The 24,981-nt window shown below is 33.6% G+C and overlaps 1 protein-coding gene and 1 long non-coding RNA gene across 2 annotated transcripts in view; both read right to left on the bottom strand.

The window, feature by feature from the left end:
* LOC149804276 (interferon-induced protein 44-like) overlaps nucleotides 1-24,981 on the bottom strand; it is a 37,061-nt gene that overhangs the window by 9,944 nt on the left and 2,136 nt on the right. Inside the window, exon 2 of the mRNA XM_089932112.1 lies at nucleotides 10,029-10,569. Within this exon, the coding sequence (XP_089788238.1) occupies nucleotides 10,029-10,560 (532 nt within the window). The 5' untranslated portion in view covers nucleotides 10,561-10,569. The remainder of the gene's footprint in view (nucleotides 1-10,028; nucleotides 10,570-24,981) is intronic.
* LOC149804277 (uncharacterized) lies at nucleotides 1,706-9,198 on the bottom strand. The gene is made up of 3 exons (XR_016415332.1): nucleotides 9,061-9,198; nucleotides 6,171-6,226; nucleotides 1,706-1,770 (listed from the first exon to the last, which is right to left on the bottom strand). It is a non-coding gene; the product is annotated as an uncharacterized LOC149804277 (long non-coding RNA).

Genomic DNA, 24,981 nt, shown 5'->3' on the forward strand with positions numbered 1-24,981 from the left:
ACATTCCTGGATTGTGTTATTGTGATCCAACAAAAGACACCCTCCAGCGTTAAATTATTTAATTTAAATTCCCACTATAGTTTATTCAGAACGTTAATCATTATGAATTTATGTCTGTAATTCTAGAATTATTTGGGATTTAATTCGCAATGCCGTATGTTTCCGTTTTTACATTTTTAGTTTCGAATCTTTGTAAATAACGTATTTCTTGAATTTTACAAAGCTTCTTGCTTCTCACTCTTTTCCTTTACTTGCGTTAACACCATAGAGTCGTACTATTTCAGTAAGCAAAATAATTTAAAATTTGAAAGTAAGTGGATCACAATTGTAACATACTAATTTTCTACGGAAGAAGAAGGGAACTTCTGGGGTTATGTAGATGGAATGGATGTAGTAATATTCAAAAACTGTTTCAATTAAATTAAACTGTACGATGATCAGATAGTGGAACTGAAAAACAGTTCAGTGAAGCAAATGATATAACATAACAAAATTGAACAAAATATTGCATTCTTATAAAAGTGCACTGAATTGTTGGAAACTTCAAAAATGTATTTTCAAAATTTTTAAAGCAAATAACTGACTCAAAAGTTAGAGAAAATTTACCAATATGCGCAAGGTCAAAGACCTGTTTCAGGAAATTGGTGTAACAATTGCTACTAGTTTCATAGCCTTATTTAAGACTGCAACAACCGTTGCTTTATCTGTAGCAAATTATGTGATAAGATTAACCGAGGTGGGAAACATCATAAAGGTGGGATAAGCGGTATATATATATATATATATATATATATATATATATATATATATATATATATATATATATATATCGGCTACATGTTTAATTTAACAGAAGAAAGCTGCAGAGGAATTTTCTGGAAAAAGCAGCAGTGTATTAAGCAAGCTGCTGAAATTAAATGGACAATTATATTTCAGAATTCTATTTATGACATTTATTTTGTTGCAATAACTGATTTGTTTCTTGTAATTATACTCAAATGTATAGAGAAAAGACGAAAATGTATTTTTTCTTATATTTTTACACATTGTCTATTCGCGGCTGTAATTAAGATTGTAAAGCGTCAGTATTTACACCAGTACGTAATTAATTATAATTCATTTTTGGAAATTGTTGTTATAACATATTATCACATAGTAGGTATAGTTTTCCTATAGTATTTACAGTTTCATAATTTTGATATTACCACACGTTCAAATATTACTTTATATGATTATGATTATTCACGAAATTACTGCGCCTTATTCTCTTTATTGATTGGTAGCATTCGTGGGTTTACAATCCCGCCTTCTGGAATTGTTTGTTTTCAATGAACATTTTTGACTGCCAATTTACGAAACGAAAAGGAAATGGGAAAATTGGTCTCGTCTGTTTTAATTTGGCTAATTTACTCCCACAGGGGTTTGTTATGTCATGTATAACATATTATAAGATGAAAAATGGCTAGAACCACAGGACACAAACAGTAACAAGAAAAACTGTGGGTATTGCTTATGTGGACTGGGGGTTGAGAGAGGCGGTATATCTGTAGCATGGAATCCATCCTATATAGAAGCGTGGTTTAAATATTAACGTACAAAAGTAAATATACTCACCTCTGTTCACAGAATAATGTGGACTTAAACCGGTCTCCAGACTGATAGAAGTTTGTCCAATCACTTCATATTTACGAGGTAAATATGTGATGTAATTCAGAGTCAAAATGAAATTTGTTTTTGCATATTCTGTTGTCTACGGTTCGAAATCAAACACTGCAAATATCCGGTCACAAATACATTACAGTAAATATGGGAATTTCTGCATCCAGTAAACCTTCTTTCACATGAATATTGCAATATAAATGTAAAGTTTAGTTGTGAAAGTGAGACTTTAAGGTTAGGTAAACATGGACTTTCAACTGTACGGGTAGTGCACCAAACAATGCGACATCAGGCATTTGTGTTAAACATGATTTTGTCTGTGTCAAATGTTCTGTTTATTCGGAAGGACGCTGGTTTATAGTTTGTAAGAAAAGTATAATGTACTTTTAAAATTCAATACTATTTCGACATTGGTTGGGACTATTTTTTACGCACAACAAATGAAGTGTGCAGTGTCTGTTGAATGAACGAAATTATTAGTACTTCTTTCCATCTATATAATTATCCTTCTAAATAATTTCCACTGAAATAAACACTATGTAATAAAAGAAGCTCAATTGGGTAATGATTTAACAATAAATTTACGAAACTCGTTCACAAAGCTGGGTATTATTAAACTCGTTTCATAAATTTCGTATTAAATCATTACCCATCTGAAATACTCCATCTATGTATTCTATTCTCATCACCATATCAGTTGGAATTAAAAATATTCCATCACCACCATCATAGTTCCTTTAACCTTTTGACTCTGAAAGTATTGTTGATAATATTTTCGTCTGAGTCATATCATTGTTGATCAGAAATTGAATTTTGAATTAACTTTTAAATTGTATCTTGTACAGTTGATATAAAATTTGTAAAAGATGTTTTATTTAGTACATGGCCAACAAAAGTACATATCACATAAGAACGTGTACATTCATTAAGAAATGTCATAAGCGCTTGGACCAGCACCGTCTTGTAGAAAAAACCCAAACATATTTTATTATAACCGTTGAAAAATGAATTTCAATACTTTTATACATTTTAAAATTTTTTTTCTTCAGTTTTCAATTGGTTTCAGCTGCCTAATTAATATATTTCTTATTTGTGTTTAATACATCATGTGGAGTAGGTGTTCGAAATTCCTGATGAAGACTTATCTTCTTCTATTATCAATTAAATATCTATTGTATTAATATATTTTTAGTCATGATACGGACGAATATTTCTGTTAATGCAAATTATATTAAATCATTTTATGTCTATAATATTATCTGTTGGATTAAGAGGCTGATTATGAGATTGCGGTATTTTAAATTCAGACAATAGTTTTTGTACTTAAAAGTACATCTGAAACCTATAAATTGATTTTACTGACTGGTATAATAATGTGAGCCAATGTCAAATTAAACATCCTACAACATGACAGTTTAACTGATTTTGCCAAAACTTTACATCACAATTTGCTCTATATATGTTCACTGAATAAATGTTAACAAAAAAGTATAAAAATACATATTAGTTTGTATGATAAATTATTACTTTCTGTGCATGCTACCTCTATATCTTGAAATTAGTTCACATTTACTTAATAACTAGGGCAATGAACGGAATTGCAGGACAAAATAAAGGGGTAGTTATGTGCATTTTCTAAATATGAAGTAAATCTAGTTCATAAAATTAGAATCTTGTTATGTTTGTTTGCTTGTTTTTATAATTGTTTTCCTGTATTGTGTTAGGTTTCTTGAAAAAACAATTTCTAAGTGAAACTGATTTACTCATCGGATTATTGAATTCATAAGTGACGTTTGTGATACTCCAGGCACAGGCCCACTGTTAAGATATTCAGCTTAGTAGTTTTAATTTCGTTAACTTACAAAAAATTAAAAAGTATATCTAACTCTAGCTCGGATATTTAATGTTTTCATATATTAAGGGACTTTCGTGCCTTTGTTTGGATTAATTGATCGACAGGTGACCTTTGTAATACTCAAGGTTCATGATAATTCAAGATACGTAATAATCGTCAATGTCTTCAATTCTTTATTTTCGTCATTGTTGAACATGGTGGCATAGGCTTTCTTTGAAAAGCAAAAATGGTTACGTTTTTGACATAGGTGGTTAAATATAAATATTTTAAACAAAAATGAAAACTTACAGAGATATATAGATTAGAATGTATGTGTTTTGTGTATAGTATAGTGTATTGTGTATGTTTGGGCACGATATTTTCAACACTGTAATTTTTGAAAACTAAAAATGGTTAAAGTGAGTTTTCAGATTTCTGTGATTTTTTGAAAAGTTTGAAAATTGTGGCCCAGATGTTATCTTTCTTTTATTTTTCTTATTAGTTTTCAAAATAAAAGTGTTGTTTGGAATATATGGTCTTAAAATAAGTAAAAAGAAAGATCAAAACCAACACGTTTTCTATAATTGAAAACACTGAATTTCTTCTCTAAAATTCAAAGTGAAAAATAAACAAATAACTTACAGCATGGCGAATGAAACCTTAAAATCCTTAATATTCTATCAATTACAATAGTTTCTAGTAATCCGAATGAGTTCCAAACATATTCCGAATCATTGTCAGTAATACACTGACGTGTCAACAGTACAGAAGAAATCACTGTAATCCCAAAATGTCTTTAAATGAATTCAAAGTAAGAGATAAGATACTAATTCTTTATTTCAGACTATATAGTCTATACATCTAAATTAAAATACAGATATAAAGTAAAAACATTGTAAACATAAAAGAACATATATATCATACGTATAAGTATACATCTACATCTCCACAATTAACTGCGCCCTGCGTTGTTAAGAATGAAATTAAGTGGTACATTTAAAGACTAATTTGTTACATCTGCTAATAATATGATAATTTAAATGAATGTCATAGTTCCAAAGATATTTCGATATACAGGTCTTATTATTAGATATTCTTGTCATCATTGAGAATACATACTTTCTCATGACTTCATCAAAACTGAATATATTATAATTTACAAACATGTTGTAGGCACTGTTACACCTAGGAAGACCCAACAGAAAACGAAGACTATTATTATAACCAATGACTATTTTTATTTTCATACATTCACTAAAGTTTGTCCACAGAGGAGCACAATACATAGTGCAGCAATAAGATTTGAGTAGTCTAATTTTGATATTCAATGAACAATTCTTAAATTTACGTAGAAGCATGTTTGTTCCAGTACAGACAAATCGGTAATGTCTCATCATATCTTCATTATCTGACCGATTGGATTTCGAAATATGACCCAAATACGTATAGCTGATGACATATGCAAGAGCATTGCCGTTAAGTTGTACAGGGGGAGGAGATGGTAATTTGAAAGAAGTTGGCTGAAAGACCACGTATACTGATTCTTTTGTATTATAGAATATATGATTCTCAAATGCGTATTGTTCATGTATCTTTAATAATTTCCTTAAACCTGTGATAGAAGGACTTATCAATGTCATATCATCAGCAAAACTAAAATTGTTAAGAGGCAACACATTTGGTGGCAGACGTAACCCCACGTAACACTGACCCAGCTTACCATTTATCTCGTATATATATATATATATATATATATATATATATATATATATATATATATATATATATATATATATATATATATATATTAAATAACAAAGGGGAAAGAATACCCCCTGCCTCACCCCATTGGAAAGAGCTGGATATTAAACTTACACAATCCCAATACAGCTATAAATCCAAATGCCTTTGAATGTTTCACAGTAATTCCGTACAGTTATTATATATCCAAATAGTCTTCAATTGACTATTAGAACACTATAATTCCAACGAACGGTTAAACAATATAAAAAAATTCCACTCAGTGAATAACTCTTCCAAGACTGACAGTGCAACTATAGATGCCTAATTCTAAGTATTATTTTCTCATACAGAATGCTAATACGCAATAGAGAGAATACGAAGCTTTGAATGAATAATGTTGGTATTTCGAAATCACGTTACAGGTAAACATATCAGCCCGAATTTCACTGGATAGTCAGGAAATTAAGTCAGCTTGGACTTTTACTACAACTAATGTCCTTGTCGAATCACGTGATGTTTACTTATACTTATAGTTCGACTCAACCTTGGAACTTATGAATGAATCAATTAACGCACTTGATCTCACAATACGAACTTACGATTATAGGATATTAGTATAAAAATGCCATTAACTAAATGACCCTTACAAAACTTATGATTATGAAAATAACACGCATAATATAGATAAACATAAATGTCTGAAAATGGGGTGAAATTTTTTGGTCAAAAATGCGTATATACTTGTCTGTTAGTGATCTAGAATTTATTAAATAATTTAAACATTAGTACTAGGACTCTTATACCGTCAACATGTAATAATGCATTAAACAAATGACCATCTAGAATGCAGATTATCTAACTACTGCTGCTATCGTATTAGTTTCCATTTGAAAGGTAAACATTTCATATTATTGTGAACATTAAAAATCGTTACCTCTCTTTACAAAGGTGATGCTATTCTCCATGGTCGTTCAATTGGATCTGGTTCATCTATATGAAGAGAAAAGTAAAGAAATTCAAAGCTTTCAAAGAAATAAATAATCAACTGTAACAACATTACTGACAATGCTCGCTTAAATGCATTGATTTTACAACATCTTAAATAAGTTTACAGGCAATTAAGCCATATGGGAAATAATCACCTTTCATTTTTAAATTTAGCACAAATCGGAAGCCAAATACTGTATCATTTGTGAATAACTGAAGAATCAGGCACATATCAAACTCCGATCGATTTCGACCAAATTGTAAACAAAATATGTATATATATATATATATATATATATATATATATATATATATATATATATATGAAACCTTTAATACACGTCACATAACATGTCCACCACTTAATTCTTAAAAAATTTAAACTATTCAAAATGTAATCAGATTACAATTAAAAAAATCAATAACATTCTTGTAAATCGCATCAAAGTTGCACTCAAAAGAAAACTGGATAACATTCTCAATAATTTTCCATACATACTAGAATGAATTTTAGAGTGACTAAGGAACACTCTCTTAAACTGCATGAACGTTACCCGTGAACAAAACTTGAGTATATCTTTATCAAGATAAGCATGCATGAGAAAATCGTATATGTGCCAAAAAAGTCGATCATGCCTCAGAAATCGGCCAAGATGTCGAAGTGCACCACACTTTAATCAGGGAATTTGACACACTTTCGGTTCACACAGGTAAATAATGTTTCCCTCTCGGTAGGGGAAGACAAAATGTCCAATATATTATCGATGAATAACTTTGCAATACAGTTGAGCTCTCAGTACAGTTGTCTTTTCATGAGACTTTCTATGTTGCATTTCCTGCTCTAAATCTATAGAGGCAGATTTAAATGCTCATTGTGGCCTATAAGCTGAAGCTTTTCAGTGTAGCGCATCTCCAGGTTAAGATGACAATGAAGGTCAGTGGGTTCATATTTTTAAAATTTAAAAATACCTATAGATCTAACATGTATCATATTGCTTTGAATTCGGCAGGTAATTTGATGTTTTGGATCAAGCTATCCCAGGTGTAATGCTGTAACTACTAAGCAACATCGACCCCTTCAAGTAATGTATATAAACACAAGGGATGAGTCTATTGTTGAATGTAAACCAACATGTCTTTAGGCGTGTATAGTTACCTTCTTTGAAACTAACGAACAAGCCAAGCTCTCCTAACAAGGGTAGCAGTATGGTTGTTCACAGTAATACTTATTGCTTACGAACGTCAGTCTATATTTCTCAAAAGACACTCACAAAAATGGCAATACATAATATATTATTTCGTCTGTATCAGTACATTAAATAATCGGAAATAGTTTTTATCCGCGATGAATACGATATTTGACCGTGAATGGAAACATAGATTCAAAAGTACACCTTAATTTACCATCATTTTTGGGAATACACATATGGCACTCTACATAACTGAGGAATCACACCTTTGACAATATACTATAATATGTATTTATCGTCGTCGTGATTTAAAACAACAATTAAACATAAGCTCTAATGAACCTTTTACCGACATTACATAACACAAACGAGGCATATAATAAGCATGATTAGCAAGACATAACAAATCATAATACATGTATACAAAATTGTACAAAACATATAATGAAAACTTTGTATATGAGCAGGAAAAGCGTTTCACAAAATCTGAGTAAAAGTGAAATTAATAGCTGGATAAATTAAAACCCACGATTTAGGATTTAAAAATAAATAAGTCAAAAATATTATTGGTCAAAATTGAAATTTAAAGCATTAAACCATCGAAACCTTGGGGGCTTTCCTATAGAGCATTTTGCAAGACTCTAGAGCATTAAATCCGAGCACCTTCAGAGATGTCATTCTTGCCTTAAGTACAAGTTTATGATAGCTGCGTACAAAATCATCATTCACGAATCTCAGAGCACGCTCTTGTATTTTTTCAAGCTTAGTAGTGATCATATCACTCCAGAAATGCCAGACCAAGGGGGACATGCATTGAAATAGGAGAGGATAAATGTCAGTTTGTTGAGTCTAGTTAGCTTATGACCAATATGTTTCAAGACAGATAGTTGCCATGAAGCTTTACTTCAGAGATTCTTTTTACACGTGAATAGAATTGCAGTTGATGGTCAATGTCAATTCCATGCAGTTTAACAATTGCTTCAAAATGTTTGACAGCACTACTTAAGATTAGTCCAGGCTTCATACTGAATGCCTTTTTACCCTCAGCTAGTGCTTGAAACCTTTCTGGGTTGGCTCGCATTTTCTTAGTAGTTAATCAGAATATTTCGACTCCAGAGCGTTAATCAGTGATAAAGTCCGGTGAGGAAAAGGAGAAAGTGCTATCGTCAACACAATTATATAAAGAGCCATATCTAATAAAAAAAACTATCCCTGATAAAAAACATAAAAAAATAATAGTCCAAAAATCGACCCCTGAGGAATCCCTTATTGAATTTCAGACCAACTACTCAAGAGACAATGCAACATAATTTGGTGCTTACTATTCAGCAGAAAGCATAGAATGAGCTCCACCGAGTCATCTGACATAACATGAGCCCTTAACTTGCAAATCATGAGGGAGGCAGGCAGATTTAGATAAATCCACCAGGACTGCTGCTGCGTATTTGCTTTCATCAACGAAATCATTATTGTTATAACCCCGTTTTATAACCTCGTTGGTCATTAGCTAAATTAGGTAAATTCAAGCACGTGACGATTAACCTATGTTAAACTCCCCGAAGAAAAAAAATACAGTCGCCGCAGAGGTCCTTATATTACACTCAAGGTCAGGTCGTATTATCCCCACATGACATCACGTTAAATTACCATCACGTTACGGTCATATCAGCTTGCGACTGTTTGCCCACTAGTTGATCTAAAAGGTGTTTCACCAATTAGAATAAATGGCTCCGAGTATGCCCAGTATTTAGGCTAAGTGAAGACTTGTCCCAACATGTGTCATCGGCTAAGTCAGAACCCTGGAAAAGCATATCATATGCCTAGGGTCGACGAATTGTCATACGACATAAAAAACAAAGAACAATAACAAGATAATACTCTCCACAGGACTATTAAAATTACAGATTAGTATACAGAGTTTATACAGCACGTAATAATTTAGATGCCTACGTTATTAATAATGGAAATAAGCAGACACTAATTCTGTTAGTATTCAATCACTAAATATTAAAGTTTTCCAACAATTATGCAAATTATATGGCATTCGTCACGAATCCTATAAATTAAGCGTGAAACACTGAAGTGAAACTATTCTAAATGAAAGAAGTTTAAAAGTAATAATTGTCAAAACTGAATTGTTTAGTAATTATAAACCGAATTTAAATGACATTCTTGTAAAGTAGCTTATGCTTGCTACACAATAGTACATAAGGCATATTTAAATGAATTTTGTCTATCCAACGCAAAATTATTGTACTTACTTTATGACTATCCCGCATGATAGTATTTTCCAACACTCTTGAGAAAATAAAATGCATTTACCAGGAATTTGAAATATGGAGCTTTATCTGATGTGTTTACAGTTTATTCGATAATAATATGTTTATCAAGAAGAAGAAAAGAAGAATTTGTAAAACTATGTTAAATTCAGAAGAAAGGAGTTCATTGCACAAAGAGGACATAATTCTAGTAGTAGTTGTTGTCGTCTTCGTCGTTTATTTTCAAGGAATAAAAAGGCATACAAGTAAACCACGCTATGTTTGGAAATATGTATAAGGAAATATTTAATTTGATGGTGCATGGACGGCTAAAGAGACATAAATGAAGAATCTTACCTATTACTTTGTAAACCTCTATGTCAAATACATTCAGGTGGCCATTGGTAATATCACTGTCTGAAAGACTACACGAGTAATAGCCAGCTTGAAACTTTGTGTATCCATTAAGAAAAAATCCCGATCCGCTGCTTGAAACTGTGCCAGTAAATGTATGCAGAGTATGCCCGCCACCAAACGTAGGGCCATAGTTACTGTGAGGGTACATCGCGTTTATAATGTAGGCTGGGGTCACTGGAAATAGGTTAAACTTTTCTATGTCATTTATTCTCAATTGGAACAGAAAAGCACGATCATCGGTTACATAGTTATTAGTCGCTGCCCAAGTCTTGGTTGTGAAGCCCCCGTATACAGAATTGCTCGTGTTGTAAACGACGGTCACTGTGCTTCCCTGGTTGTCACAACGCTGATGGAACGTTACTGCGGAGCACCCATCTCTTTGAATACTATACAGCAACTGGAATGTCTTTGGACCCTGTCCTATCCAGGTTTCCAACTGCTTCCTCTCTTTCTTAGTTATCTTCTTTACCATCTCCGACGACTGCAAAGGGGGATAAGAATAAAAGGTAAAAAAGTAGATTATATATTATGCAAACGAGTAATTTTAATGGTAATCATGTGGCACATATAGTACAAGGTAGTATTTCGACACCAACTTTAAGTATATTTTGGAACTTGCTAATGTGAATTTATTGTATGGCGGAGGGTTGTGATATCCGTTGGTAGAAAAAATGTTATTTTCGACTTTTCAGTAATTGAGGAGAGAAAATATGTTTCCAATTGAAAGCAATTGTGGATAGCAATAAGCAGTGCCAGAATGATAGAACGTTTGTGCATGTATATACTGTTTTCAAGAGGAAGAAGATATAGACTGGGACCGATATGGGTTAATACTAAATCAGTTGCTCAAACATTTAATATGGAGGGCTTAATGTGAGTTGATGCATAATAACAATTTTAAATATAAATTACAGGATTTAAAACCCAACATGTGTGTCATTCACAATAAATGAAAAAAAGCGGCATATGTTAAGTTTCGTTTAAGAGCGATGTAATACAAAAGTTGCAACACCGGAATATTGCAAATGAAGCCTTACAAGCCGAATACAGTGAACTTCACTTGGTCGGTAGGGTAGAACGCCATAGAATGCATACACGCATCAAGTTTCGTGACTATATAAAACTGAACCTAAACGCACACTAAGGTTTAAAAATTCCTCTTTGAACCGATATTAACATTACAACTACACCTATGTTTCGCACTGTTATCACAAAACGAAACATTTTAACTATCAACTTTACACCGCCTGTATCATAAAATTAACCAAGGAAGCTGAAAACAACTCGTGAACAATTTGATGGTTAAGCTCTAGTAACAGAATTTATTATTGACAGACACGAGTATAGAGGGACACAGCGATTGCTACATAATCCATATTACATAAAGAGAAGGAGGAGAGAGTAATGATGATGGTGTATATTTCTAAAAATCATGCCCATTCGAGGTTATGTCAGTGTGAAGCTTCGTACCAAATTGAATTGAAACCTAATTATGAATAACAACTACGCCATCGACAGTGATACCTATGTTTAGCCTATATTCGACAGCCAGAATAGCAGACGAAGAGAATAGAATAGTAAATTAATCCAATGAAACCATCTTGGTAGCTTGTGTAAGTTTCCAGACGTTTCAGATACCCATGCAGCAAAGCTACCCTAAGGTCTGTATTTACCCATTTTTATATTACCTATGATCTACAAATTCTAACTGATGTAAGTCATCTGTCGGTCACATGGTTGACGTGAGTACAAGTTTGGTGGAAATACACTGAACGGTTCAGAGATGTTTCCATAAGAATAAACAGACATGTAATGGAAGACTTTCCTCAACTCAGTTGACTCCTCTTTTTGAGTATCATTCACCTAAGCTTAGTGGATTTGCTTTGTTTGAAATCGAAAAGGAAAATATAATGGTACTTCAAAGAACAATCATTCGTCGCCAAGTCATCCAGGACTTCAATATCTAACACATTGTGGAGTAAAACATTATATTTCCTAATGTAATCTAAATCTTCAATATTTGCAGTGGTTTCCTTCTCCGACTACACTGGATAAGATTACAAATAATTTAATCCACGACTTAAATAAGAATTAATGTATTGTGCGTTTTTTTTAATAAAAAAAATCACTGCATTTCTTTTAAACAAGGATGAAATTATGTGATTTTTGCCAATCGAGTGCGCATGAGTTTGTATGCATGAGTGCTTGCATGCAAAATGTCATGATAATCCGTAGACAATATTGATCATATTGAATAAATTATTGGGAATTGATGAAGATGGTTTTTGATAATGTGCACGGCGATTCACAAATGCTGTCCATAAAGCGTTGGAGTTCATTTAAACAAAAATGAAATGTATTTCTGCCCATCGAAGACCCGCTTAAGTTTGTGTGCATGCGTGCACGCGTGTGAAATGTAATGAAAATCCTTCGACATAGTTTAAGATATTTTGCGAAATGTTTGGTATTAACTATTGATAATGTGAACGGTGTTTCAGGAATACTGATCAACCACAAAGGATGGGACTAAATCAGCGTACAAAACAAAGGAAAAATGACAGAACATACTTTAAGACAAGATGGTGTTTTTGCTTTTTACCACTTTATTTTAAGTAATTTATCTTATGTCCTAGGAGATCAGTGTATTAGCTTGGGATAAAATTTAACTTTTCTACTAACTCAGTGTCTGAGTGAGTGTGGGTGTGATTTGGTTTTTTAACGTAGCTTTAACAATTTTGGAGTCATATTGCCATGATGTCTGCAGGGCGTATATTTAATTTGCGTTGTTTCTTAGTTATTTGTTTCTATTATTATTTCATTATATGCTATTGCAATGTAACATGGTATGTTGGACTTAATCTTGTCCAAAATCAAGTTGATTTTCTACTTGACCTAAATTATTGATTTTCTTAATTCAGTAAACAACTAATACATACCTACAATTTTTTCTATGTGTATGGGTTTAGTATTAGGATCATTATTAATAGAAGTAAGCATGTTTATATTGGGTCTGAGTCTAGATTTTTGGGATTCCTGGGGCGTACTGACATAGTCCAGGTTATGTATTATAATTTTGGTAACAGATCTTCTGATTATAACTAACCTTTTTGTTTTGTAAACATCATGAACCATCCAGATTGGTATTTTACATTAGTTAATTTTTTTTTCTTCTTCAGAGAATGTTAATTGTGACTTGAAGTCAAGTAGATTACTATATAATCTTGTTACCGGAAGAATTATTCATTCGTGCTTTAAGATCTAGCAGAACCAAGTTATTGTTGTGTACCGTATGTAATTTGGAATTATTCAAATTATTTCTTCTCTGGAAATACAAAAGTGTTCTGATAACATTCAACTTGCTATGAGAACAAATGAAATCGAAGGCGAAAGTAGTCACATATGGATGCATAATAAAAATACGTCATTAGCGAATAGCGTTTTTGTTTTTTTTTAAATTCACAGAGTTAGGGCAGATATACTGTAAACAGACTTTATTATATCACGCAAATTGTATTAGGCTGAAATATTTAATCTGAAACGTACATAACCTAATCGTACAATACCTCGATCTCAAATCATCTTAGTTCTCTTTGTCCCAGACTGACGACTGCGAACGTAAGACTTGGATCTGGGAACTACAAATCCGGTCATTCAACCACAAGATGCAAAGTAACATCAGATTATGTTGTGCCAAATAGGTCAAGTATTAACACAAAAATACTACTACTGTTATTATTATCATTACTACTACTACTACTACTACTACTACTACTACTGATGATGCTGTTGTTGTAGTTGTTTTTGCAGTTCCTGTTCTTGATTTAGCTAACTTCCGATCCATCACGAATCGTACGCCAAAAGTATTTACCTGGCACAATTACGACCCAGATGATAATCATGTAATCCCAACATACCTTAAAGTTTCAAGCCTTACATTACACCGTCCGCGCAAATATTTGTAATTTGGAAAAATATTGTCAATGAAAGGTGCAATGATTTCAGTAAACGTAGTAGACAAATTACATAATAATCTGGAAGGGAGTGAAGCAGGCTCTCCATCTGATACAAAGACGTCAATACATATATACTGTATGCATCATGTAAGATACCTACCACTATAACGGCTGTAATTAAAATATAGGGAGACGAAAACACAGAGACGAAATTCTCTAATTACAAAAATGTCATGTAAGTAGATGCCGTTAAGATACTATCATTTGTAAACAACATGTGTACCTGGATTTGAGTTCTGTGTATTGGTTGTTCCCATATTATAGCCATGGTTTATCTAATTTTTGTCAGGATGTTTGCTAAATTTAAGCAAATACACATTACCTTGTTTACGAATTTGATGTAAATTTCCACTGGAAATTACCTAAGTCCGTGACATTTATTTTGTTTTGTCACGAATCAGGTGACAGTTTGTATATAAGGAAAGACCAAGTAAACAACTATTCGTTCCTATTTTAATATTAGCCTTTGTGAAATCATCGGCGGTGTTCAGATATAATTTGAGAGCAATTATTTATTTAAATTAATCTCTGGAGTTACAAGTGCACATTGACATTTTGGACTAAAACTATTTTGGAATTATTGTGTATTGGTTCATAAACATTTGGGATTATATCATTGTGATACATCAAGACTATTGATATATCCGCATATTCAAGACTATTGTTACATCAGCACGTTCAAGACCTGGAATTCATTCGGAACACTGCAATTTTGGACTTTTTGGGATTTAATTTACAATACTCAAAGTTCTTAAAGTTTCACTTTGAAACTTTGAGAATTAATTTATTTGTTGATTTTACTTAAGATGTAGATCTTGCTTTTTCTGTTATTTAGTTAAAGACCACAGAGTCGTAACAGTTCTTAACCAACAATGGTTAACACTAGCCGTACTGATTCATATTTCTTTGTCTCCAATTTCGCCGCATTGTAGGTCCATATACCAATATTCATATTTGTCAAACTTGACTTATAAGGTAAATTCTTCTCTTCTTGACAGCAATGGCTGTGAACTTTGTGATGGTTACGACGACTTCGCATCAATACAATGGTCGAAATCAAATGTTATGCTTGAAAGGATAGTAGATGACCCCGCGTTCGTCCAAATCTTGATTTGTGTTTAGAACGGTTGTCATAAGAGACCAACGCACCTATATATATATATATATATATATATATATATATATATATATATATATATATATATATATATATATATATATATATACATATACATATATATATATACTCTACGGGCGGATGCTGGCGGTTCCAATATAATTCAGGGCGCTCCATCCATCTATCCATCCGTCCGTCGTCCGTCCATCCATCCATCCATCTATCCATCTACCTACCTATATATTTATCTGTGTGTGTGTGTGTGTGTGTGCGCGTGAGTGTATATTCATGAGCGTTTCCACGATTTACCAGTGCAGAACAGCGTGGGGACAGTATAACATGGACCGCTCCGGTGGCCTAGTGGTTAGAGCGTCCGCCTCGGAAGCGGGAGGTCGTGGGTTCGTTCCCCGGCCGAGTTATACCAAGGACTTACAAAAATGCTACTAACAGCTGCCTCGCTAGGCGCTCAGCCTTAAGAGGTTAGTGTTAGGACTTGTCGGCCTGGTATCAGGATAATGTGACTAGGTGGGACATCATGCTACATGTCTGCGGCATGATGCCCCAGTGCTAGACATCACTATAAACTGCCACACTGCAGACATTGTAGCAATATGACTGAAAAATTGTTAAAGCTACGTTAAAAGTCATAATCACACACACACACACACACACACACGCACACACGCACACACACACACACACACAGTATAACATGCGTGTAATGAAGACGTTGTGCTGGGGTACACAAGCAGTGGATACATATTGTACTCCGAATGATAGTACTAATACTGATGCCGTATAGAGTATTATTCCAGAGGAGAACGACTTAAATTTGGATTGGTTTTTGAGATTTGATCTCCTCCTAAGAATATAGCCAGAACCACATTTGCCTCCTTCTCTTTCGCTACCAGCATATGATGATTTTAAAATCAATAGAAGGAAGAGATATAGACATTTTTACAGCACATAGAACGGGTTCTTCGTCAGCTTCTATGGTTCCTGAAACCTCCGCGTGGAAAGTATGTCACTCTGATCTCTTTTAGTCTGTTATGAACAGCATGAATGCATACATCAAGTTTCATAACTGTACATTGTGTCGAGGTTTAATACTATTCGGACTGCATTTAATATAAATGCAATGATAAACTGGATTAAGATGCCTAACGCGTTAAAATGGATTGTACTAGTTTCCGCAAATTACAATTTCGTGCATTTGTGTGTGTGTGTCTATATATATATATATATATATATATATATATATATATATATATATATATATATATATATATATATATATACCACATACATGTATAATAACATGGCTTTTATAGTGTTGTTATAAAGCAATTTGATATACCAATACTATTGCTATATCAAATTGTGATCCGCCCATTGCACAATAAGGCGAATATATAAACATTCTTGGAACTGTGCTGTCGGTTGTATTCCTATAGATCAGTGATGAATTTCCACTTATTAATCATTAGTGACGTATGAAAATAACGATAAAAAGTAATAATCATCCCAGTTGCCTAAATGAATTTATCACGATACACAATTTTCATCGCAGTTCTTTCTTTTTACGCTTCGCCCTCCCCTCTTATGCATAAGGGACAAAATACGCAGAAATCGGGAGTGAGAGAGAGAAAAAAATGGACTGGATGAAAACCTTGAAACTGAACTTGCAGCAAGTAACTTGCAAGAAATACGGTTTGTCGTAACGGTATGTGTACATTTCCCTTGGGATCTATCTACATTGTTCAAATAATCAATGCTACAAAGTTTCAATATCCTGCATTGGTTACGAGGAACACACACGAAAAACATGGAGATGGAAACCTTAGGGCAAGTCGTATGTTTCTGAGCTCCCGGGTTTTCATTTAATTGGAAGGTTAAATGTGATTATATTCATTAAAATATGTTATGGGTATATTGATGAAGTGATCAGCTTTCATGTGGCGTAATTACTTTCTTTTGAAATTTTCTTCCAAGTCTGAATTTTTTATTTTTAATATTTGTTTTTCATATATTCATTTAAACCAGAATTACTGACACTTATAGCTCAGTTCTATAATTAGTTTGTTTGAGACTTTATTGGGTTAGTGAGTGTATGTCAGAGCTAATCTGAGCTAAGTATGTGACTTGGTATAGGCTCTCTTGCTAATTCATGTTCATCCAAGGAGTGTGACCTTGTTAGTGCAGGAAAAAAGTTAGATAAAAGCTGACAATGTGACTGAAATGAAAATACACTACAACTAACAACAAAATAAATAAATATTTGAATGTATTGGGAGATATTCTTTAGAAAACAACACGAAAATAATCTCTTAACCTGATTATATAGATGATGTGGACATTGAGAGAAAGTCTCAAAATAGCTTCGATGTTGCTACAGACATGTTAGATAATGAAGCTGAGGACAACACCAATTCAAGGCCGGATTTAAACTCACCAGAGCTGGATGATATGAGGAAACCGAAGAGAAATGAGAGGAAAATTGAACATGTCACTGATGCTGTTATCGAAGTTGATGCCAGTGATGATGCACTATTTGTTTCACAGACATCGCAAGCGGGACAAGATTCAGATGTAGAAGAAAGTCATGATGACATATACATGCAAATCAAAGCCAAATTTGGAACTCTTCATAAAAGTGCCTTCAAAGAAAAAATGAAATCGACACCTGATGTCAAAGGTCTCAAAGATATTAGGTAAGCTCTGTTTGATCGGGCAAAAAGGAAGAGATATGATTGTCCTGATGGTCGGTTAGTAGAACGTTTACCTCGAACAAACAGTGTTCCTGTGGATGATATGTTATCGGAAGATATTTATATAATGTTACATTTCATTGAAGGAGAGACTAATTACAGTGACATGAAAGCATGCATATCTAAATGGGCACTGAAACCTTATTATGAAACAAGCTCCTCCAAGCGTTTTTACTCCGTTCGCAGCGATTGTATATCACAAAGGCCGAAAGCTTCAGTCAATGATTACGCCTTACAAAGAACAGATGAACATGCTGATAGAATCTGCACAATATTTGCGCAGCTAGCGACAATGAATGATAAGTTTGACGAAAAGTTGTCCAGATTGGAAAACCAGCTAGGTAATATTGCCACACAGAGAGAAAATGAGATTCAAAAAGTAAAGTCAGATTAAATGGAAGAAAACGAAAAAACTTGAAGAAGCTAACGCTCAGGTGAAACAACTGAAATTAAGAGGAAAAACTAATGAATGATAATTGAGGAATGTATATCCAGATGTCAACAATGGCAACCCTGGAAAACGAGATAAAAGGAATCACTTCTCATGTAGATCAACATCATGATATGATCATGAAATGGTTCAACTGTAGTGAGGGAGAGTTAGACACAAATTGTACAAGACACATATTTTATACAATCAGTCTAACAAAGAAAGTGGAAGAAACGTAGATTTGCAAGTGAAAGAAAATCATGAAAATCATGAACTATCAGCATGCAAGGAGAGTAGATATGGTACCTCTCCATCTATTGACCAAGAAAATGTAGTATATGGACAGAAAGAGATTCACCAACAGCCTGCTAAGGCTCTTGCAGCAAAGTCGTCTGGAAAAGTTCCTGCTATGTTTACTTTGAAGGATTTGCTTCTAAATTGTAATTATCCTTATTGTTTCAACGTAGAATATACGTGGTATAATGTCTAGCACGCAGAAACTAATTGAATTGTTACCAGACACAGATCTATTTGTTACCACTGAACATTGGCTTTGTACAAAGTATCAAACGTATTTAGACAGATTACATGATGATTTCAAAGTAGTAGCTCGTCCTACTGAAGAGATACCCCAATACTATGGAGGTAGTGGCGGGACTGGCATCTTTTATAGATTATCCCTATGCAAAGTAAGCATCTTAAAACTGATTTGCCAAATATTATGGCGGTCAAGTCTTAGTGAGAGAGTTGGAACCTATAATTTTGATTGCAACTTACTTTTCTTCGAAACTAGAATTGACGATGTATATTTCATATGTTGCGAAACTATTTTTGATGTGTATGATAAATATTTTGCTGAAAATATATGCATAATTATAGGCGACATGAATGCAGATCTTGTGTGTAAAATTCCATCCAAAAGAGACCTTGCTCTCAGGAAAATAATAGAACAGAGAAACATAGTTGCTACGTCGGTCATAAAACATCATGTACGTTACATCACGTATAGATCAAAATACATGCCACGAACATCCACACTTGATTATATACTAATAACTGAAATAATCAGAGGTGGTGTAAAAAGACGCATAGTAAATGACAAAATTGATTTTTCAATCTCGGCTCACTACCTGTTACTGCGGCACTTGCTAAAGATATGTTGAAGGAAAATATTAAGACGCGTGTGTTTCTAAGAATGAAACGGAACTTGGCGAATCCATTAGAAATTAGCATGTATAAATCTGACGTTAGCGCATTACTGAATTTCACCTACGAGTGTAAAACGGTAGAAGATTTAGAGAAGTATAATAAATTGATATCTAAGAGTGTAATAACTGCATCAAACAGATATATTACGAAGTCCGAATTCTGATGGCACTAGAAACCATACTGGAAGAAAAGTGTCCTTTAAAAATTATATCAGATATGAGAAAAGCGCACGTTGAATGGATAAAAGCAGGAAAAGCTAGAAGCACAGAATGTAGCATATAAAGAAGAAAACAACAAGGACGCAAAAGGAGATTTTAGAAAGAAACATAGGCTAGAGAAAAAGATATATAAAGAGTGCATATTTGAAGAAATATGAAAGAAGGCAGAAATGGGAATAGACGAATTCTATGCAGTCATACGGGAAAATAGGAAAGATAAATAAGATTATGGTAATATTGAATTTCAAAGAGTAGAATCAAATAATTTGGATGAATATGTCAATCTATGGAAACTATATTTTTCTGAATTAAGTTGTACAACAGACGAGGAACACAATGATTGTGTCAAGATGAAGAATATGTACGAAGAAAGCAAACTAGAGACTGATAACATAAAATGTGATCATATTACAGAGGAAGAGGTGTTGCAGCATATCACGTCTCTAAAATTAAAACAAAATCATCAGACATTTATTGCGTATTGAATCAGCATTTAAAGTATAGTGAAAAATATTTAATCAGACATTACACTGCCCATTTCAATTACATGATCCAGTTTAAATATTTGCATAATGTATACAGATGTGGGATGATTATACCGATATACAAACAAAATGGTAAATATAAAAAGGATCAGGTGAATTATCGTGGTATGAGATTGACATCTTGTTTGGGAAAATTGTTCGAAAAAATATTGATTACCAGAATTCAGAAGTATTTAGACAAAATAAACTTTCCACAGCTTCATCAATTTGGATTTCGTAAGGAGGCTGGAGCTATCTCTGCTGCATCTACTCTTCAAGAATGTTTGATACACTATACTAGTCATAACCTATTTCTATACACATTTCCGTTATGGAGAGGTGTTGGTCAAGGGCGTATTATGTCCGCTTTTCTTTTTCTCGTGTTCATAAATGACCAATTGAGTGAACTAGTAATGACTAATTGCGGGATAACAATAAATCAGATGAACATACCTGGCATGCTTTTGGCAAACCACACTACTCTACTAAGCTCTACGCTGACTAGATTCCAGATACTCGTGAATATAGCATATCAGTATGCACGGAAGTGGACATTGAAATATAATCCTAACAAGAGTAATTGGGTGATATTCAGTAGACAAAATGAAGTGTGCTCATCAAATGGAATTACTCTGGGATTACATGATATTCCTAGAGCAAAATCGTGAAATACGCAGGAGTTACTTTTTAGCAGTCAATGAAAATTAATGATTGTGTTATGCATATTTAATTTAATTATTTTTTGGGATAGTTTTTAATTTTTAAAAAAATCTATAAAATGCTATTAAAGGTAACTTTGTTTACTGGATTTGACATTTTCCAGATATTCAGTTCAGTTCTGTTTGACCTGTCTGTTATAATAATAGAAACACTGTAAATAGCTTCTAACCTTGATTCAGAAACAGTGGAAGTTCTGGTAAGCAACTTTTTATATTTATTTTTTTTCTTCTTCCAAGAGTAAGAATTATTTATTTCAATTTAAGGCCATACCGGGAGTACGTGATAATTGTCATGTAACAAACTTACATTTCTTATGGAAGATTGAACTCTTGATCCCAAACCGGGAATGTTTTGCGTCTTAAGTTAGCCAGATACCTAACGTTTTGTATAGAAGTAGTCAGTGGGCTTTAAACTCTTGACACGTTAAGTTGTGACCAGGTTTGGCTGAGATTTTATTTTCTTCAAATTATTGGATTTCAAGTGATTAATTTCCCTGGAAATACTAAAGTGTTCTAAATTAATTCTTGGACAAGGATATTTATGAAAATCTATACAGAATTCAAAAACTGGAGTAATATTTTCTGTGATTCAACAAGATACTGTTGTCACTGCAGCACTTCCATTTTGGATTTCACCGGGTTTCATTCAAGACTTTTTATATCTGGGAGTTCTGTTTTTTAATTATTGTATTATTTTTGGATTTGATTCGTAAAACCGTGATTTCTTTTTGTCATTTTTCACTTGATATTCTAGGGAAATAAATTATTTGTTAAGATTTATAAAGCTTGTTGTCTTCACTCTTTTCTGTTACTTTTTGTAAGAGCCTAGACTCGCAACAATTGTATAGACTATTCGTACGATAAAGCTTAACGTGGAACAAACTCGGTATACTCAATTGGATTAAATGCAAATGGAATGAATCCTGTAGTTTATGTGAAAGTCTGGGAAAGAGTTATATTTATGTCTGCTTTGTATGGCTTAGAATATGTCATATCAGGGCATTGAATCATTGGAGAAAATTCAACGATATTTCGCCCGGAGAGTACAAGGTTTCCCTCAGGATCGCTTATTTGATCTACTATAGTATGCTTGGGGATGAATTCCATGGAAGCTCGCACAGATGAGCAAAAACTCGTATTCCTTGGTCGCATGTATAGAACATCGGCAAACTTAACTGATAAAACGATTTTCCTCTGGGCTGTTGCAAATCTGATTTTTGACCACCACCATAGATACAATTCTTTTATACATGATATAAATACTGTGCTCAAAAATTATGATTTAGAAGACAATTTAAAAATTTCCAGACAAAATAACATGTAAAAACTTAGTTGGGACAATAATATAGACATCTGAGGAGAGAAAACATGAAATGAGTATCAGAAATCCATCACAAGGATTAGGTAGATTTTTAAAAATTAATACAGGACTAAAAATGCACTATCAATGGAAATTCGCTTGCAGAAATATGGAATATGGGACATTACGTCGAACTGGAGGAATGATATCAAAATCTGGGCTGTGTCTCCTATGTGGCGAATCTAACTAGTCCTTTTTAAATATGCATATATGAACAAAAGTATTGGCCTGGGTCAAATGGTTTCATATACTGGAACTAAGAACGTTTTGTACTTAAAAGGTAACATGCCAAATAATATCTACTAGATTTGTAATTTGTAAAACATGTATGCTTATACAACAAACCTTTAGACCAAAAGCTTTAACACTTCAAATATGCATGCCATCAAGAAAAAAAAGGATATTAGGGGAAGAAATATAGGTAATATTAAATACACTGTTTCTCAATATGCTGATGATACGTCATTGACTCTTGATGGGTCAGAGAAATCTCAGATGTCTCCTGCTTTACATCATTTAATAAAAATATTCTTAATTTTCTGCTGTTATGTATCTTTAATTTGTATTATCTGTTGGCTTTTCTTAATGTGTGTATACTTTAAACATCGTGTTTTGTACTTGACCTTGTCTAAAATTAAGCTGACGGGCTCTGACATGAAAGTAATAGAACTGAAATTAAAACACAATACGGAAATAGAGCTATGAAAGTTTAAGCTTTAGAAAGAGATGAGAGAGACAAAAGCAGTTCGAGAAAGAGGAAAGAGAGAAAGACAATTCCAGCTACAGAAAGAAGAGAATTGTTGTTGCAAAGAGAGAGAGAGAGAGAGAGAGAGAGAGAGAGAGGGATATTGAGGGGGAGAGAGAGAAGAGAAGAGAGAAAGAGAGAATATAGGCTAATACAAATGTAGAAAGAAAAGAAGAGAAGGAAATACAGATGCATAGAGAAAGAGGCAAGGAAGAGAGGGAATTTCGATTTATATTAGAGCTGCCAAATGGACCCCCTTGACACCCAAGCTTATTTCTTGATGTTACCAGAAATATTAAGCTAGTACCCACCTATAAAATAAGAAGCAGATAAATATTTTCCTCATTTCCAAAAAAACTGCTGAAAATTAGATATGGCAAAGAGAGCATTGGACTCTATTATTACAAAGCGAACTTATTGGCAAAGCTTACAAAGGGTATACAACAAAGCGCTGATTATGATGTGTTTAAGGAATGGATTTTGGAAGGTTTTAAGTTCGTACCTGAGGCATATTGACAAAGGTGTAGGAACTGTAAAAACGAAAGTGGACAAACCCATGTCGAATTTCGCAAGAGAAAAAGAAAAAATATTTGATAGGTGGTGCTCAGCCAAGAAGGTTGGTCAAGCGTATGATAACCTCAGACAACTCATATTAATTGAAGATTTCAAGAATTGCATCCACAGTGACGTAAATACATACCTTGATAAGCAAAAGATCAAAACTTTAGAAAATATTTCTCAAAATATACCTGAAGCTAAATGGGTTAAATCTTTCAAATACATGTTCTAATTTTTTTTATATAAACCGCACTGTTCTGTGACACATGCCGGTAAAAAAAGGTTGCTTCCGTTACTTTCCTCTTACGACATGCGGGAGGGTGCATGGGCCTGTTATTAAATGCCCGCAAGGGGTATGCATATAATAAAATTTGGGGTAAAATCTTGCTTACAGGAAAATATCAGGCAAAAACTTGCATGGAAGCAGAAATCGCCATGTGGGAAAAATATATCTTGGAAATGCAAGATTTTGCCTCTACTTCTGTCTTCAGCAAAATTACAATGTGTGTGTGTGTGTGTGTGTGTGTGTGTGTGTGTGTGATTTGGAATTTTAACGTAGCTTTAAAAGAAATCAGTCATATCACTACGATGTCTGCAGTGTGGCAATTTATTGTGATGTCTTGCACTGAGGCATCATGCTGCAGAAAGGTATCATTATGTCCCACCCAGTCACATTATCCTGACACCAGGCCGACCAGTCCTAACACTAACCCCTTAATGCTGAGCGTCTAGCGAGGCAGCTGCTGGTACCATTATTTTATAAGTCTTTGGTATGACTCGGCAGTGGTTCGAACACGTGACCTCCCGCATCCGAGGCGGACTCTCTAACCACTTGATCCACTGGAACGGTTACTACAGATGGCTCAAGAAAGTGACATTGCAATGCATTTTCCATCTAGATTCGGCGTTTAGATCCACCCAGTTGACATATATCCTCAGCCCGACCAACAGTCTTAAGCAAATTTCAGTTTCATAGTCGAGGGGTGGGAATGGTGTGTGTGGGGCTACATAGGCAGGTTGATGAAAAGGCTTTCCATTCCTGTGTTATTTTTAAAAATGCTTTACTAACCAACAGTGAACTGTTTGTTCCCGAGGAAGTTCAACAAAAAGCAATTACCATAATGTAAACTAGGTCAATTATCCTTAATTACAAAATGTTTAGTATCTGCTGTGTTCATTAAAGTCATATAGGCAAAATACGTGACGTAACGACAAAAGAGGAAGCATAACCA

Source organism: Sinohyriopsis cumingii, chromosome 2 (genome assembly GCF_028554795.1).
Source record: "Sinohyriopsis cumingii isolate HCF-2022 chromosome 2, ASM2855479v2, whole genome shotgun sequence".
Classification (NCBI taxonomy): Eukaryota; Metazoa; Mollusca; class Bivalvia; order Unionida; family Unionidae; genus Sinohyriopsis; species Sinohyriopsis cumingii.